Source organism: Zophobas morio, unplaced genomic scaffold (assembly GCF_036711695.1).
Source record: "Zophobas morio isolate AGI-343-1 ecotype UQ-CSIRO unplaced genomic scaffold, CSIRO_AGI_Zmor_V1 ptg000040l, whole genome shotgun sequence".
NCBI classification, from domain to species: Eukaryota; Metazoa; Arthropoda; class Insecta; order Coleoptera; family Tenebrionidae; genus Zophobas; species Zophobas morio.
The window spans coordinates 5,149,346-5,167,830 of NW_026972145.1; the positions used below are offsets into that span (position 1 = coordinate 5,149,346).

Sequence of the window (18,485 nt, forward strand, 5' to 3'; positions counted from 1 at the left end):
GCGAAGCCGAAAGATTATATAAACATTTTATTCACCCTTACGATTAAACTATTGTTTTAATAGCGAGATTTAACATACGAAATGAGCATTTTATTAGTATAAATTGGAAAAATAACATTTACTATTGTAAAATTTGGACTCGTAGTAGTTTTTATATATTTACACAAAAGTATAAATTTCTTCACTTAGGACAATAGAAAAAGTGAGGACAGGTCAGCTCAGGTCAGGTACATAAAATAAGAAATAAATTTTATAGCAAATACTATAACAAAAAAAAAGATTAGTGCTTTTTACTTCCCGAGCGTAAGCAAAGGAAGTATTGTAATCAAGTCCGTCGGCTGACTCTCTACTTTTACGTTTTCTCGATCTCTCATAACCCCTAGAAGACGAAGAAACAGGTCTCCCATTTCCGTCTGTCTGTCCGTCCGTCCGTCTGTCCGTCTGTCTGCCGTCCCGGATTTTTATTAGACAGATAATCTCCGAAAGTACTGGACCGATTGTTGTGAAATTTTGTACTTATATAAGGAATATCATGTAGGTGGTAAAACGCTAACTAAAATTTGTCTAATCATCCCCACCACTTATGCGATGACGTCACTTCAAAATTGTACATAGTAAATGGGTTTTAAATTGTATAAAATAACATAGACCTACATCTGTAGTTTACGACTCCGAATTGAGTTTTTAAGTGAGTGAGTAATTAAGTGATTAAGTGATCACTAATCACTAATCACGAATCACGAAATCACGATCTCACAAAATCACGATCAGTGATCAGTGATTAGTGATTTTATTTGTTTGGTGGTTTGCAATCTTGGGGTTTTTTCTTTCTGATTTTCCTTTCGGATTTTTTAATTTCTAAATTTTGCAGTTTTATTTTTCAATGTCCTATTTTTTCCGATTTTTGAAGTATTTTTTAATTTTTCGTGGTTTGGAATTTTGGAATTTTTCAACTTTTAGTTCTTCGATTTTTAATTTTTCAGTTTCTCGATTTAAATTTTTAGATTTTTAAATAACAACCATTTATTTACGAAAGTGTTCATTACATAAATCAAACTAAACAAAATAAATCAATTTTTATGTTTAGTGTTCCGATTTTTAGTAGTTTGATTTTTAAGTTTTGATGTTTCAATTTTTCGTTTCTTCAATCTTACGATTTTTTAGAAATGTGTTAGATTGTTACATTTTTTACTTTTTCAATGTTGCAGTTTTAACATTTTTAAGTTTTTCATTTTTGATTATTATTAATTTTCTCGGTGTCTCAACTTTTCAATTTTTCGATTATTTAATTTTTCAGTTCCTCAAATTTTCGATTTTCCATTCTTCAATTTTTCAATTTTTTAGACATTTTAATGTTTCCTTCAATTTTGCGTTTTTTCTTTTTTTTTACAATTTTTCAATTTTTATATTTTCTATTTCCCAAAGTCTTAAACTTTTCGATGTTTCATTGTTATAATTTTTCGGTTTTAGTTCGTTTTTTCCGATTTTTGAACAATTTTTTAATTTTTAGTTATTTTATTTTTTGCTGGTTTTTCCTTTCCGAATTTTTAATTTCCAAGTTTTTCAATTTTTACTTCCCGAGCGTAAGCAAAGGAAGTATTGTAATCGAGTCCGTCGGCCGACTCTCTACTTTTTCTATTTCTATTTCCAAAGTTCTTAAATTTTTAGATGCTTCATTATGCATACTAGGTCCATGGTTGATTATCATAACCTCAACAAAACAATAAAGAACAAACCTAACTTATCCGTTTTTAGTAACAGAAAATGTTTATACAACGTTTCAACTGTGAAGCCTCCAACATCAACCCTTATCACTGCAAACACTGCTCCTTCCGAACTGAATTATCACTCCTCTTGAAACAACACTTCAGAGAATGCCACCTCACCATCAAAAAAAGCGACCATCCGCTAACTTCCCCTAAAATCGACATTCCGACCTACGTTTGCGAAAAGTGCGCCTTCGGAACCCACTTTTCACTGAAATGGCTCCAACACACTGTGACCTGTTCACAAAATCCAGAAAAAAACAACCACAACCTTGTACCAAATTGGTTTCAATGTGCCAACTGCACCTTCCGAAGCACCTACAAGCATTCCTTGACGCGCCACATAAACGCACGCCACTTTGACGACACCGACAACACCTGGAACAAATGTGACCACTGCCGGTTCAAAACCAGACAGGAGCGAAGTTTAAAAAGACACGTAAAGGCGCACCATTCGGACGATATCAAATGGTACAAGTGCGACATGTGTACATTCAGGAGCAAAAAAGAAGCCACTTTGAAAAATCACGTTCAGACGTGGCATGTGGACGTGAAATGGTACGAATGCGAAAAGTGTCCTTATAAAGGAAAACTAAAGCAATGTTTGAGCAGGCACGTAATCGCCCGTCATTTGGACGCAAAGGACGTTGAGTGGTTCGAATGCCAACAGTGTCCGTTCAGAACTAGACATAAGGGAAGTTTAAGGATGCACCTAAGCACCCAGCATTCAAGTGGGAAGAGTGTCATGTGGTATGAGTGCAAGGAGTGTCGGTTTAAAACCAAGCAGAAGAGGCATTTGCAGAAACACGAGGAAGCGATGCATTTGGGGGTTACGTGGTTCGAATGCGAAAAGTGTCCGTTTAGTAGCAAACAAGAGTCGAATTTAGCGCGGCACGTGAAAAGTGAACATGTCGATGAAGGGGGTGTTGAGTGTGAAGCTAAAAATGAGATATTAAATGTTAAAAATATTAAAGTGTATGGTTCTAGGCGACAGAGAACTGCAAAACCAACATGTAGACAAATTTCAATAATAAATAAATAACTTTGATTTGTCTACTTTACTACCAACATCAAGCAACTAAACTAAACTACCATAGATTAATATAGGTGCGACATACAGTCTGATTTTGCAAAACCACCCTTATTGACATTGGGAGTACTCAAGCGTCAAAAACAAGCGCCAAATTTAAATAGTAATGATAATTTTGGAAACACTGTTCTATTTTGTATGAATTTTTAAATGTTTTTAGTGACAATTTTTGTGGTTGTTTTCAATCACTGTATGATAATAACAGTGAGAAAAAAAATGAAAAATTAAAATAATAGAAAATTTGAAAAGTCGAGAAATCTAATAATCGAAAAATCGAAACCTTAAAAAATCGTAAAATCGAAATATCGAAGAACTGAAAGTCGAAAAATGAAACATCAGAAAATCGAAAAAGGTAAAATTCAAAAATCTAAAATTTAAAAATCGAATAACGAAAAATTGAGAAATCGAAACTCCCAAATTTAAAAGTCGGATAACTGAAAAATCGAAACATCGAAAAACTGGAAAATCGAAAAACCGAGAAATCGAAAAATCAAAAGATCAAGCAACCATGGAGTCGAAAAGTCGAAGAATTGAGAAACCGAAATAGGTCAAAATCGAAAAGTTAAAAATTGAACAATTTATAAATTGACAATCAAAATATCGAGAAATCAAAAAACTTAAAATTCGAAAAATTGAAAAATTGAGAGATTGAATGATCATAAGAACGAGAAATCGAAAAGTGATGAAGTCGAAAAATTGAAAAATAGAGAAATCGACAAACAAAAAGTTAAAAGTTGAAAAATTGGGAAAGCGGAAAAATAAAAAAAAAAACGAAAAAATGGAAAACTGGAAAAAATGAGAAACCGAAATAGGCCAAAATAAAAATTGAAAAACTGATAAATCGAAAACCTGAACAATCAAATCTCGATAAATCGGGAATGAAAAATTAACAAATCGAAAAATTGAAAAACAGAACATCTAAAACCAGGAAGTCGAAAAATCGAAAGACTAAGAAATATTGAAAAACTAAAATATCAAAAGATTGAACAATCTAAAATTAAAAAATCCAAAAATTGAAAAATCGAAAAAGTGAAACACATCAAAAAATCCAGAAGTCAAAAATAGAAAAACCGAAGAATTGAAACATTGAAAAATCCTAAAACTGAAATATCTAAAAACTGAAAAATCGTGAAGTCGAAAAATAGTAGAAACCTTAAAAAATCGAAAAATTGAAAAATTAAAAACCTGAAAAATCAAAAAATTAAAGAATTGAAGAACAGAAAAATCGAAACACTCGAAGGTCAAGAATTGGGAAAATCAAAACATCGATTAATTGAAAAATCTAAAAATTGAGAGTTTATAACAGTCAAATTTGAAAAATTAAAAAATCGAAAATTTGACAAAATGACATGTGAAACAGAAAATCTAAAACCGCGAATTCGAAAAATCAAAAGATTAAGAAATCGAAACATTTGAAAAATTCGAAAACTTGAAAAATTGAAGAACTGAAATGAAAAATCGAGAAATCGAAAAATCTAAAACTTTAAAAATTTAAAAATCTAAAATTTAAAAATCGAAAAATTGAAAAATCCAGGAGTCAAAAATCGAAAAGTAGAAAAATCAAAATATTGACAAATCCCAAAACTGAGATATCGACAAACTGAAAAGTGAAAGAAAAACTGAAAAATGGGAAAACCCCAAAAAAAATCCGAAAACGGAAATATCCAAAAACTGAGAACCTAAAAAGTAAAAAAAATGAGCAATCGAAAAATCCATAAAGTGAAGTCGAAACCTTAAAAAATCGAAAAATTGAAAGATCAAAAACCTGAAAAATCAAAAAATTAAAGAATTGAAGAACAGGAAAATCGAAACACCCGAATGCCAAGAAATGGGAAAATCAAAACATCGATTAATTGAAAAATCGAAAAATTGAGAGTTTATAAAAGTCAAATTTGAAAAATTAAAAAATCGAAAATTCGGCAAAATGACATGTGAAAAACAGAAAATCTAAAACCGCGAATTCGAAAAATCAAAAGATTAAGGAATCGAAACATTTGAAAAATTCGAAAACTTGAAAAATTGGAATATCGAAGAACTGAAATGAAAAATCGAGAAATCGAAAAATCTAAAATTTTAAAAGTTAAAAAATCTAAAATTTAAAAATCGAAAAATTGAAAAATCGAAAAAGTAAAAAAGTCGACACATCTAAAAATCCAGGAGTCAAAAATCGAAAAGTAGAAGAATCAAAATATTGACAAATTCCAAAACTGAGATATCGACAAACTGAAAAATGAAAGAAAAACTGAAAAATCCGAAAACTGGAATATCTAAAAACTGAGAACCTAAAATGTAAAAAAATTGAGCAATCGAAAAATCCATAAAGTGAAGTCGAAATCTTAAAAAATCGAAAAATTGAAAGATCAAAAACCTGAAAAATAAAAAAATTAAAGAACTGAAGAACAGGAAAATCGAAACACCCGAATGTCAAGAAATGGGAAAATCAAAACATCGATTAATTGAAAAATCGAAAAATCGAAAATTTGACAAAATGACAATTGAAAAACAGAAAATCTAAAAGCGGGTAGTCGAAAAATCAAAAGATTAAGAAATGGAAACATTCGAAACATTCGAAAACTTGAAAAATTGAAATATCGCAGAACTGAAATGAAAAATCGAGAAATCGAAAAATCTAAAATTTAAAAATCGAAAAATTGAAAAATCGACACATCGAAAAATCCAGGAGTCAAAAATCGAAAAGTCGAAGAATCAAAATATTGAAAAATCCCAAAACTGAGATATCGAAAAACTGAAAAATGAAAGAAAAACTGAAAATGGGAAAACCAGAAAAATCCGAAAACTGAAATATCCAAAAACTGAGAACCTAAATAGTAAAAAAATTGAGTAATCGAAAAATCCATAAAGGGAAGTCGAAACCTTAAAAAATCGAAAAATTGAAAGATCAAAAACCTGAAAAATCAAAAAATTAAAGAATTGAAGAACAGAAAAATCGAAACACGCGAATGTCAAGAAATGGGAAAATCAAAACATCGATTAATTGAAAAATCGAAAAATTGAGAGTTTATAAATGTCAAATTTGAAAAATTAAAAAATCGAAAATTTGACAAATTAACAATTGAAAAACAGAAAATCTAAAACCGGATAGTCGAAAAATCAAAAGATTAAGAATTGGAAACATTCGAAACATTCGAAAACTTGAAAAATTGAAATATCGCAGAACTGAAATGAAAAATCGAGAAATCGAAAAATCTAAGACTGTAAAAATTAAAAAATCTAAAATTTAAAAATCGAAAAATTGAAAAATCGAAAAAGTAAAAAAATCGACACATCGAAAAATCCAGGAGTCAAAAATCGAAAAGTCGAAGAATCAAAATATTGAAAAAACTCAAAACTGAGATATGGAAAAACTGAAAAATGAAAGAAAAACTGAAAAATGGGAAAACCTGAAAAATCTGAAAACTGAAATATCCAAAAACTGAGAACCTAAAAAGTCAAAAAATTGAGCAATCGCAAAATTCATAAAGTGAAGTCGAAACCTTAAAAAAACGAAAAATTGAAAGATCAAAAACCTGAAAAATCAAAAAATTAAAGAATTGAAGAACAGGAAAATCGAAACACCCGAATGTCAAGAAATGGGAAAATCAAAACATCGATTAATTGAAAAATCGAAAAATTGAGAGTTTATAAATGTCAAATTTGAAAAATTAAAAAATCGAAAATTTGACAAATTAACAATTGAAAAACAGAAAATCTAAAACCGGATAGTCGAAAAATCAAAAGATTAATAATTGGAAACATTCGAAACATTCGAAAACTTGAAAAATTGAAATATCGCAGAACTGAAATGAAAAATCGAGAAATCGAAAAATCTAAGACTTTAAAAATTAAAAAATCTAAAATTTAAAAATCGAAAAATTGAAAAATCGAAAAAGTAAAAAAATCGACACATCGAAAAATCCAGGAGTCAAAAATCGAAAAGTCGAAGAATCAAAATATTAAAAAAACTCAAAACTGAGATATGGAAAAACTGAAAAATGAAAGAAAATCTGAAAAATGGGAAAAGCTGAAAAATCTGAAAACTGAGATATCCAAAAACTGAGAACCTAAACAGTCAAAAAATTGAGCAATCGCAAAATCCATAAAGTGAAGTCGAAAAATCGAAACCTTAAAAAAACTAAAAAATGAAAAATCAAAAACCTGAAAAATCGAAAAATTAAAGAATTGAACAGGAATATCGAAACCCTCGAAAGTCAAGAAATGGGAAAATCAAAACATCGATTAATTGAAAAATCGAAAAATTAACAGTTTATAAATGTCAAATTTGAAAAATTGAAAAATCGAAAATTTGAAAAAACGACAATTGAAAAACAGAAAATCTAAAACCGGAAAGTCGAAAAATCGAAAGATTAAGAAATCGAAATATTTGAAAAATTGAAATATGGAAGAGCTAAAATGAAAAATCGAGAAATAGAAAAATCTAAAATTTTAAATATTGAAAAATTAAAATACAAAAAATTCAGAAATCTAAAATTTAAAAATCGAAAAAGTATAAAGTCGCCACATCGAAAAATCCAGAAGTCAAAAATGGAAAAGTCGAAGAACAGAAATATTGAAAAATCCCAAAACTGAAATATCGAAAAACTGAAAAATGAAAGAAAAACTGACGAATCGAAAAACAGAAAAATCCCAAAACTGAAATATCCAAAAACTGAGAATCTAAAGAATCGAAAAATGGAAAAATCAAAAATCTGCAAAATCGTAAGATCGAAAAATTGAATAATAAGTAAACTGAAAAATCCTAAAACTGAAATGTCGAAAAACTGAGAAATTAAAAAATTGAAAAATTGAGAAATCGAAAAATCAAAAAAGTGAAGTTGAAAAATCGAAACCTGAAAAAATAGAAAAATTGAAAAACCAAAAAACCTGAAAAATCAATTAATTGAAAAATCGACAAATAAAGAGTTTATAAAAGTCAAAAATTGAAAAATCGAAATATTTAAAAATCGTAAAATTGAAGAGAAAAACTGAAAACCGAGAAATTGAAAAATTGAGAAATTAAAAATTAAATATTAAATAGGAGTAAACTGAAAAGTCCCCAAACTAAAATTTCGAAAAACTGAGAATTCGAAAGTTGAAACAGCAAGAAATTATAGGTTAGGATGTGTATCAAGTCACGGATCGTGGCTTATAGATCAAATCGTTTCCGAACGCTTAGAGTCGACATTGGCTTGAGTGCGCTCTGGTCTGTAGATCAAACAAGTTCTCAGACGACGAACTGTAATTCGTGTGACCTGAATTAAAGTGAAGGAAACAGTAAGCAGCTTGTAATATTCTGGTAAAACTAGTGTCAATTTGTCGAAACTAAAACGCGTCGTTAAAAATATTATTACATTTTTTCTAGTTAATTTTATTCCTAGTTAGAAACGAACACTGTTGCCAACATATGACGCTTCTCTATGTTCTCTGAAACTACCAACATTTTTAGGTTATGTTTAAACCAATTCGACTTGATAACTTGTTTATATTTCAACCAACAGGTAAAAAATCCAAGATTCAGTTCTACAATCACGTTCGAACTAATTTCAGACTAGTCGAAATGGTGACTTTGCAATATTCCGCTCCCAAGAAACTCTCTCTGGTAAACGTCCACGACTGTAAAATCTGCCCATACGTTACAACATCGTTTTTCCTGATGATGAACCACATCCTCCGCCACCAGCTACCTTTGGTATCTTTCAACTGTGAAAACCCCCTTGATTCGTACCATTGCAAAGACTGCAATTTTCAAACCAATCTAACGCTACTTTTCGAGCGACATATTAAAGACCGACATGGAATCAAACAAGAAAAAGCCGACTCAGTTACCCAACACAATAATAAAAAATATGTGTGTAGAAAGTGCAACTTTGAGACGCATTTTTCGCTTAAATGGTTGCATCACATGAGAGCTTGTACAAGAAGTAGACACAAAGTTGCAGCGAATAGTGATAAAACTTTAAAGTGGCATAAATGTGACCAGTGCGAGTCTAAATACAAGTACAAACATTCGTTAAAAGAGCACAAAACTTTTAAACATTCGACTGATGAAAAACCCTGGCGTCAGTGTAGCGAGTGCTCCTACAAAACCAAACGGGACTACGACTTAAGAAAACACATGCGGGCCCGACACGGCATCGAAAAACCCGGATTAATCTACGAAACTAGTTGCATTAAGTGGCACGAATGTCAGCAGTGTTCGTACAAAACCAAAAAACAGTCAAACTTAAAACAACACATCCAGTGGCATCACGTCGACGAAAAAGACATCAAGTGGTACGAATGCCAGAAGTGCCAATACAAAACCAAATACAGCTCATCATTAAACAAACACATAAACGCGCGACATTTGAAAGAAGAAGACATCAGATGGTACAAATGTGACAAGTGCCCATACAAAGCCAAAGAAAGCGGGAGCTTAAAAAATCACACGATCGCGTTTCATGTAGACGAGCAAGACGTTAAATGGTACGAATGCAAAGAGTGCGAATTCAAAACTAAACGGAACTATTGTTTGAAAAAGCACCTCGTGTGCCATTTAAACGAAAGCAGTATTCAGTGGTTCGAATGTAAAGAGTGTCCCTTCAAAACTAAGAGGAGCAACTCGTTGAAAAAACACACGATTGTGCGCCATCTACCCGAAGACGATGTTAAATGGTACCAATGCGAACAGTGTCCCTTCAAAACTAAGGTCAGTTATTCGTTGAAAAAACACACGAGCACGTGCCATTCAGACGGAAGCGACATTAAATGGTACGAGTGCCAGAGTTGCTCGTTCCGAAGCAGACAGAGCTGGAATTTGAAGTGTCACGTGAATTGTAGACATTTGGGGGAGAAAGCGACGTGGTATGAGTGTGACAAGTGTACATATAAAGTGAAAAATAAGTCGTCGATGTCGATACACATGAGGGGACATCCATGAATCAATCTAGGTGATTCAAATGTAGGTTATGTAATTATAAAACCAAACAGAACGAAAATTTGTGCATGTTTAGCTAGCATTAGGAACACAATTGACTGCGGCAGCCACTCGAAGCTTGTTTTTGTTATTTTATTATTAATTTTTAAATAAATTAATCAAAAACAAATTATGGATTCTAGTTACTTTTGGTTTTTGCAGCTGTCATTTTGTCACTTTCTAGTGACTTGCATGTCATTTTTTTGAGGTTATGTTAACGAATTGCAGTTTTCAGCAATTTTCACGCTTTTCCCACACTGCAGCCACTTTTTGCGCGATGGACAACCACCCAGTGCACCGTTTCGACTGTGAAACCACCACCATCGAAACCTTTTTCTGCAAGGACTGCAATTTCCGCACACACCTCACCCTTCTTTTCAAGAGACACCTAAAGGAGCCCCATTTCAAGCACCCAAACGAAGACCTAGCCTACACCATCCACCAATACGTTTGTAAAAAATGTGGCTTCGAAACCCACTTTTCCATGAAATGGCTCCAACACATCACCACCTGTCTAAACACCGAGAAACCCCCCCCGAGAAAGAAAACCGTCCTCAAATGGTACAACTGCGCCCAATGTGGCCACTCTTACAAACAAAAACGCTCCTTAATGAGCCACCAAACCGAAAAACACTCCTCAATTCGGAACATTAAATGGTACAAATGTGAGTTGTGTCCGTTCACGACTAAACAAAACTCGCATTTGAAGAGCCACCAGAACGCGCGACACTCAAACGAGCAGGACATCAAGTGGTACAAATGTGACAAGTGTCCGTACAAAGCTAAACAAAATTCGAATTTGAAACAGCACGTCAAGGCGCACCATTTGCTCGAAGAGGAAGTCAAGTGGTACAAGTGTGATCAGTGTGAGTACAGGAGCAGGTACAAGGCACACTTGAAGCGCCACGTTGTTAAACATTCAGGCGAAGCGGCGGTTAAGTGGTTTAAATGTGATCAGTGTCCGTACGAAAGCAAGTTCAGTTTTCACTTGAAAACGCACATCACGGCGCGGCATTTGGACGAGAAGGATATTAAATGGTATAGGTGTGACAAGTGTCCATACAGGGCTAAGCAGAAGTCGCATTTGAACAGTCACGTGGCGAGGAGGCACTTGTACGAGGAGGACATTAAGTGGTACTGTTGTGACAAGTGTTCGTACAAAAGTAAGGAGAGTTGGCATTTAAGAAGACACATGAGTGCTCGGCACTAGGATAAATAGCGTCAATTGTAGCATTTTTAAAAATTTGGCAATAAAATTTTACTTCCGATCTAGGGAATTTCGTGTTACAAAATGTCAACAACAAAGTGAGGTTATGTTCATCAAAGTTATTTTTGTAATTTTTCACAATTTAAACAATTTTCGGTCGTTTCTGACCGTTTTAAAACCCCCAGCAATAATTTTTGTTGCGTAATGAACCGTCTATGACCCAAATCAAGTCTTTAGCAAAATGTCATTTCCAGATTGCTCCAACTCATTTTCTTCAAAAGCGAAAATTACTCGAGACGGACCTTTCAACTGTGAAAACTCCATCCTAGACAGTTATTGGTGCAAGAATTGCAATGTTCAGACACAACTGACGATTACTTTCAAACAACACACCCTAGAAAAACTTAACGAAGCAGACATTCTTCGAACTTATCGGTGTAAAAAGTGCAGCTTTGAAACAAATTTTTCGCTAAAGTGGCTGCACCACACCCACTCGTGTCTCACAAACGTCTACAAATGTCACCACTGTGACTTCAGTACGAAATACAGATGGTACTTGAAACAACACATAATCAACAAGCACTTGTCCGACGATGAAATAAAGTGGCACTTTTGCCCCAAGTGTCCCTACAAAAGTAAAGAAAAGCAAAATGTGCGACAACACACGATAGCGCGCCATTTAAACAAAGACGACATTAAATGGTTCGAATGCCCCCAGTGCTCCCTCAAGACCAAAAAAAAATCCAACTTGCAACGTCACATCAATCTGTACCATTTAGGCGACCAGAATATTAAATGGTACGAATGTAAAATGTGCCCGTATAAAAGCAAGTACCACAGTCATTTAAAAACCCACACCCGAGTGCGTCATTTGGACACCTTCAAATGGTACAAGTGTGACAAGTGCCCATTTAAAACCAAACACAACGCATCGCTAACCCAACACAAAGTGCTTCATTTGGAGGGTGAAGACCTCAAGTGGTACGAATGTGAACAGTGCACTTTTAAAACCAAACACAACTCGTCGTTAAAACTACACATAAACGCGCGACATTTAGACGACCACGATACCAAATGGTACGAATGCTCTGAGTGTCCATACACAACTAAACGTCCCACGTGTTTGCGGACCCATCGGGGCACCCATCACTTTAAAGAACAAGTGGTTTGGTTTAAGTGTGAAAAGTGTCCGTATAGAGCCAAGTACAACTATATTTTGAAGAAACACGAAAATGTGCACCATTTGGGTGAACAAGAGATCGAGTGGTTTAAGTGTGAAAAGTGTCCGTATAGAACTAAGCACAAACACCATTTGAATGGTCACACGATTACGCAGCATTTGGATGAAAGGGACGTTAAATGGTACGAATGCGAAGAGTGTCCCTATAGGGGTAAAAATAAATCGTATTTGAAGAGTCACGTGAAGTACCAACATACCCATGGAGATATTAAATGGTACGAATGCGACAAGTGTCGTTTCAAGACCAAATTTAAATCGAGTTTGAAGTCTCACATGAATTCGCACCACAATAAATAACTGCAAAAATGAAATAAAGTTTCGTGTGACAAAACGCTTTGTTGTTTGTAATTTTCAAATTACTTAATTTTTAGAATGAAGATAGTCGTTTCAAGTGTTGCATAATCTTCAGGGGCAAAATTGAGGTTACGTTATTGTCATTAATAACGTTTCAAATTTTTATTTTTCTTACGAATTTTCAAAGCAGGTTTAATGCGAAGACACTCTTTTTTCCACTTTAAACGCACTTGCGATCGTTATTTTAGTGGTATTTAGTGTCAAGTTTGAGGGTATAATGTGTTGCATAAATCTAACCTTCAACGTCAATTTTTGAGGTTATAGCTCTGTAATCAAAAATATTTTTTTACACGTTTCGAGTGTCTGCAAGCACACCATCAACGTATTAGGTGAGAAAACGCACCCTCTTTCATAACGTTTGTAATTTTACAAGATTATATAAAAATCATGAAAACACAAATTCGTTGTTCAAAAACCTAACCTCACTTTCAACATCAACAATAATAAATTTAACAATTTTGAAGAAATTGGCGTGTGTTGATTTATATACCACTACATTAATTTTTAAGCTTCACTGTGACGACTATTTTTATAATGAGTGAACCACAAACCTAGAAAAAATAGACAGCGTAGTAGTTTTTTTGCATTTGTGGTGGCACTCTTTGTGGACAGTCAGAGTAGCCAACATAAATTCGAATAATTATTTTTTAATTTACAGCCAACCAAAATGACGACTTTGGGACTTTCAAAAAAACTCCGCCTAACCCCTTTCAACTGTGAACAAACCGAGATCGAGAATTACCACTGCACCATGTGCAAATTCCAAACAAAACTCGCCTTTTTTTTCAAAAACCACCTAAAACAACACACTGGAAGCACCTTACTGAGTGAAGACTACGTCGTCCAGAAGTATGTGTGTGAACAATGCGACTTTGAAACTAATTTCTGTATTAAGTGGCTGCAGCATACCACGACATGCGTGACTAGTGAAAAAAATCCCCAGTTGATAAGTTCCAACGTCATGTATAAGTGCGATCTTTGTGAATACCAGACTAAGTATAAGTCAAATTTGAAGCAACATTCACGCTCCAAACACCTAACCGATGACGAAATATCGTGGCACCAATGTGAAAAGTGCCCCTTCAAAGCTAAATGTCGCACTTATTTAAACAAACACGTAAACACGCGCCATCTGGTAGGCGACGAAATCAAATGGTTGCAGTGCCAACACTGCCCCTACAAATGTAAATACCGGTCAAGCTTAAGCGTCCACCGAAACTTGTACCATCTGGAAGGTGAAGCTATTAAATGGTACAAATGCAACGAGTGCCCATACAAAGCCAAAAGCAATTCGTATTTAAAAACCCATATAAAAGCGCACCATTTAGACGAAGACGACATTAAATGGTGCGAATGCAAGCAGTGTCCTTTCAAGACTAAGTACAAATCGGTTTTGAACGAGCACGTCAACATGTACCACTTGGACGAAAAAGACATTCGATGGTTTCAATGCGAACAATGTCCCTACCGAACTAAACGCAAGTCGCATTTAAAACGACATATAACTTTGCGGCATTTGGACGAAGGCGACGTTAAATGGTTCGAATGCACTTTGTGTCCATACAAAGCCAAAATCAACTCTCATTTGAAAATCCATATAAACATTCGGCACGCGATTGATAGTGACGTTAAATGGTACCAGTGCGACCAGTGTCCATTCAGGACCAAACACGATTCGTCGCTGCGGAAACACGTGAGTGCGCAACACGTAGACGAGGGCGAGTTGAAATGGCACGAGTGCCAGAAGTGTTCGTATAAGTCTAAACAGAAGTCGAATTTGAAGAATCACGTCAATGTGCACCATTTTTGCGAGGAGGGGGTTAAATGGTACGAGTGCAAGGAGTGTCCGTATAAGGCTAGGATAAAAGCGTATTTGAAGAGTCATATGATGAATGCGCGGCATGGGGATGCGAGGGAGGTTAAATGGCACGAGTGCAGCCAGTGTTCGTACAGGAATAGGTACAGGTCGAATTTCAGGAGGCACATTCAGAAATTTCATTCGAAAAAGTAGAGTGTGAGGCAGGGGTGCCAACCGGACTGCGAATACCATGACCTGCTACGAGTCGCGAAGTTTCCGGGCTTGTTATTAATTTAATGTTGATTTCAAGCTAACAATAAATTTTGTGTTTGCTGGATGCTTTCATCCGTGTAATGCTAGTTTTCTTTGAGCACACACCAATTTCGACTCTGTTTCTAAGTTTTGAGAAAAAGTGAGGTTATTTAATTTAATCATCTGTCAACAGAGTAGGCAACACACAATACCCATTCAGGGCAAAAATATCATCGCCGTAAATCGGCGCAAAGACGATTATAGCAAAAAATTCGTGTATTTAATTACAAGATTAAATAAATGTTTGTTTGATTTTTTGACCCAAATGGGTATTATCATTGTTTAAGTATATTATAGTTGGACAACCTAATACAAATTTTACTTCGCCTAAATAGTGAGCTTTAGGACAAGGAATCCAGGGGGCGTGGGACAAATTTTTCGTCAACGCGCATTTTCACTACAGTGAGCCAACGTATTAGGTTTATTTTACTCTAAATCAGATGGCGCCATCAAACATTAGCAAAGGCAAACACCCTTCACTCTGCTCTTATACGAGGAGTTATCCATAAATCCATAATTAACATTGTTCCGTAAACAGTAATGTGTATAAACATATATGTACAAAATATGAAAATATACTTGACATAAAAAATATGAAGCAACGCGTTGTAACGTGATAAGAAAGAATTGAATTTAAATGAATTTGGCGCATATTTTTATTTGACTATATCTGAAGACTGACAGAAACTTCCGAAGGGTTTTTAAACTGGTATAATTGTTTAGTTTTACAAGATTAAAATAAGACAAGATTTTAAGTAAAATTTAGATTCGTGGTGTTCTAGAATATGGTCAAAATCACACTAATATTACATCTGATTTTGTTAACCACATGAATATAATTTACATTAAAATAAGTTACACACATTGTTTGAAATGTTTATTATAGTTCGAAAACAAGATAAAATAAATAAATAAAATGTGCAGTTTATAAACTTCAGAATTTTAGTATAAAAATAATCATGTTTGAAGCTTTATTTTGTCTGTTCGATTTTATTGGGTGTATTGGGCCCCTCTCGGGATATAACATCGACATCAGTGCACCGACCCAACGTTCTTCAACCGATGGGATGATTTATTACTTCCGTTATGTTGGCCCTACACACAGCGATCTGGTTTTCGGATTTTCGGCTAGATCTGCACAGTTAACTCTTTGCGCACTGCACACTGACATAGAGTATTTTGTTCACGCGAGCATCAAAAATATTACGCCGAAAGCACTTCTTCAAGTGTTATTTTTTTTAAGATGTCATATTTGTCAGCGTTTCCAAAATTTTCTTCTTTGCACAGGTCAACTAATTTTTCGTAAACCGCATTTTAAAATTTTTGTTATTGTATTTTTTACTTTTTAATTTTCTAAGGCATGAAAAAATCCCTTATAGGTTTCTATGAATTTATTAACGAAATCAACTGATGACTTGCGCGCCATTTTGTGTTAATTAATACCAATAGTGATTATGATAATTTTATAATTATCATTTTAATGAAATTGTGTTCTTCACTTCGCGAACGACAGCAAACAATTTAAAATTACCGCTAGTCAAGCACCTGAAAATCCATCTCTCCCAAATATGTCTTTCTTGGCACGATTTGTAATCCGAAGTCTCCCTCCACAAGCAATTTTTCGTCGCCTGAGAACTTGTTTGATCTACAGACCAAAGCGCACTCAGGCCAATATCGGCTTTAAGCCATTTATCTACAAACCGATATTCATTAGAGTTGATCTGATACACATCCACTACGAAGAACTAACCCATTTCGACCATTGGACTTTACAACGAATAAGTGAACAAAGTTCTTGAACATCTTAACGATTTAATACATAATGTTCCCGAATGACAAAATTTACATTTCAAATTGTATTATCAAATTACACTCTCCAAAATTTGTCAGGAACAATGAAATGACGCAATCTTCAAATTTTACAATAGTAAAATTGTAGTTTCGCCCCGTTAACGGTTTATGCATCCGTGTCGAGTTTTCACCTTAGACGTCAAGATTTTTGGAAAAAAAAAATCAACATTTTCCAATTTATAATGTTATGTATTTAAATTTTAAAAAATAGAATAGTCCTGATCTTGTGATTCATACCTAAATACGCTATTGGGATTTTTCGGCTTGTCGATTTCTCGATTTTTCAACTTTAAATGTCTCAATTTTTCAATATTTCAATTTTGGGCTTTTCCGATTCCTTCATTCCTTAAATTTTCTATTTCTCGATTTTTTTATTTTTCGATTTCTCAATCTTACGATGTTTCAATGATACGATTTCTCATTTTTTGTCCTCTTCAATTTTACGGTTTTTAAATATTTCGATTTTTCAATTTTTCAAATTTTCACGTTTCTAAATTTTCAGTTTGCCGATTTCTAAAGTATTTTTTTTATTTGTCCATTTCTGGATTTCCTAAAGTTTCGATTTTTCACATCTTCAATTCTTCAATTTTTCGATTTTTTAAGATTACGATTTTTCAATTTTGCTTTTTTAGATTTTCGATTTCTCAATTTTCCAATTTTTTAATTTCTCAATTTTTTGAATATTTCTTTCAGTTATGAGATTTTTCAATATTTCAATTTTTCAATTTTTCGATTTTTTTAATTTTAATTTTCGATTTTCCAGTTTTTCTTTTTTAAAATTTTTCGATTATTCAAGTTTTTAATTTCTCAATTTATCGAATTCAGATGTTTCGTTGTTTTGATTGTTCAATTTCTCAATTTTTCAATTTTTAACTTTCCTTTTCGGCTTCCGACTCCTCAATTTCTCGATCCTCCGATTTTTCGATTTCTCGAAGTCTCAGTTTTTGAATTTTTCGATGTTTCGATTTTTGGATTTCTCGGTTTTTCGATTTTTTTCTTTTGAGCTTTTCAATTTCTGGATTTTCCAATTTTTCAATGCCCTGATTTTTCAATTTTTCAAATTAAATTGGATCTCTCGATTCTTCAATTTTGCGATAGTTTAATTATTCAGTGTTTTAAATTTTAGTTTTTTCGATTTCTCGATTTTTTGACTTTCCAGTTCTTCAGTATTTAAATTTTTCAATTTTTCAAATTATTGCGTTAAATTTTCAGTTTTTTGATTTCTCAATTAATCTATTTTTGATTTTCCCATTTCTCAAGGTTTCGATTTTTCAGTTCTTCAATTCTTCGAGTTTTCGACTTCGCTTTATTGGTTTGTCGATTTCTCAATTTTTGGATATTTCTTTCAGTTTTGATATTTTTCAATACTTCGATTCTTTCATTTTTCGACTTCTAGATTTTTCTATTTTTTATTTTTGGATTTTCAGTTTTTTGTTTTTTATTTCAATTTCTCAATTTTTCAACTTTTCCATATTTTAATTTTTAAATTTCTAGATTTTTCAGTTTCTCGAGTTTCCAGTTCTATATTTTAATTTTTTAAATGTACGAATGTTTAAATTTTTTGAGATCTCAATTCATTGAGATTCGGATGTTTCGATGTTTTGATTATTCAATCTCTCGCTTTATCAATTTTTCCAAATTTAAGTTTTCGATTTTTCGATTTTGGCCTACTTCGGTTTCTCAATTTTTTGATTTTTCGACTTCTCGATTTTTCGACTCCTCGATTTTTTTTGTCTTTTGATTTTTCGATTTCTCGATGTCTCAATTTTTGAATTTTACAATGTTTCGATTTTTCGATTTGTTGGTTTTTCAATTTTTTGCTCTTCGGTTTCTCGATTTTTCGATGTTTCGATTTTTGGTTTATCCGATTTTTCAATTGTCCAATTTTTTAAATTCTCAACTTCTCGATTCGTTG

General features: G+C 33.3%; 5 protein-coding genes across 5 annotated transcripts; all 5 read left to right on the forward strand.

Moving 5' to 3' along the window:
- The first annotated feature begins 1,711 nt into the window (after positions 1-1,711).
- LOC135140539 (zinc finger protein 711-like) lies at positions 1,712-2,814 on the forward strand. Its single transcript, XM_064071131.1, has 2 exons — positions 1,712-2,324; positions 2,379-2,814. Exons 1-2 carry the CDS (start codon positions 1,765-1,767, stop codon positions 2,806-2,808), a joined length of 990 nt encoding a protein of 329 aa, XP_063927201.1. The 5' UTR covers positions 1,712-1,764; the 3' UTR covers positions 2,809-2,814.
- Positions 2,815-8,074: 5,260 nt separating this feature from the next.
- Positions 8,075-9,938, forward strand: LOC135140598 (zinc finger Y-chromosomal protein 1-like). The gene is made up of 2 exons (XM_064071210.1): positions 8,075-8,351; positions 8,401-9,938. The coding sequence occupies exon 2, from the start codon at positions 8,411-8,413 to the stop codon at positions 9,770-9,772; it is 1,362 nt and encodes a 453-aa protein (XP_063927280.1). The 5' UTR covers positions 8,075-8,351; positions 8,401-8,410; the 3' UTR covers positions 9,773-9,938.
- Positions 9,939-10,085: 147 nt separating this feature from the next.
- LOC135140355 (zinc finger protein 492-like) lies at positions 10,086-11,018 on the forward strand. Its single transcript, XM_064070847.1, has one exon. It carries the CDS (start codon positions 10,086-10,088, stop codon positions 11,016-11,018), a length of 933 nt encoding a protein of 310 aa, XP_063926917.1.
- A 238-nt stretch (positions 11,019-11,256) lies between these two features.
- LOC135140356 (zinc finger protein 737-like) lies at positions 11,257-12,552 on the forward strand. The gene has a single exon (XM_064070848.1). The coding sequence runs from the start codon at positions 11,257-11,259 to the stop codon at positions 12,550-12,552; it is 1,296 nt and encodes a 431-aa protein (XP_063926918.1).
- Positions 12,553-12,848: 296 nt separating this feature from the next.
- On the forward strand, positions 12,849-14,752 carry LOC135140470 (zinc finger Y-chromosomal protein 2-like). Its single transcript, XM_064071029.1, has 2 exons — positions 12,849-12,938; positions 13,268-14,752. The coding sequence occupies exon 2, from the start codon at positions 13,277-13,279 to the stop codon at positions 14,618-14,620; it is 1,344 nt and encodes a 447-aa protein (XP_063927099.1). The 5' UTR covers positions 12,849-12,938; positions 13,268-13,276; the 3' UTR covers positions 14,621-14,752.
- The last annotated feature ends 3,733 nt before the right edge of the window (positions 14,753-18,485 follow it).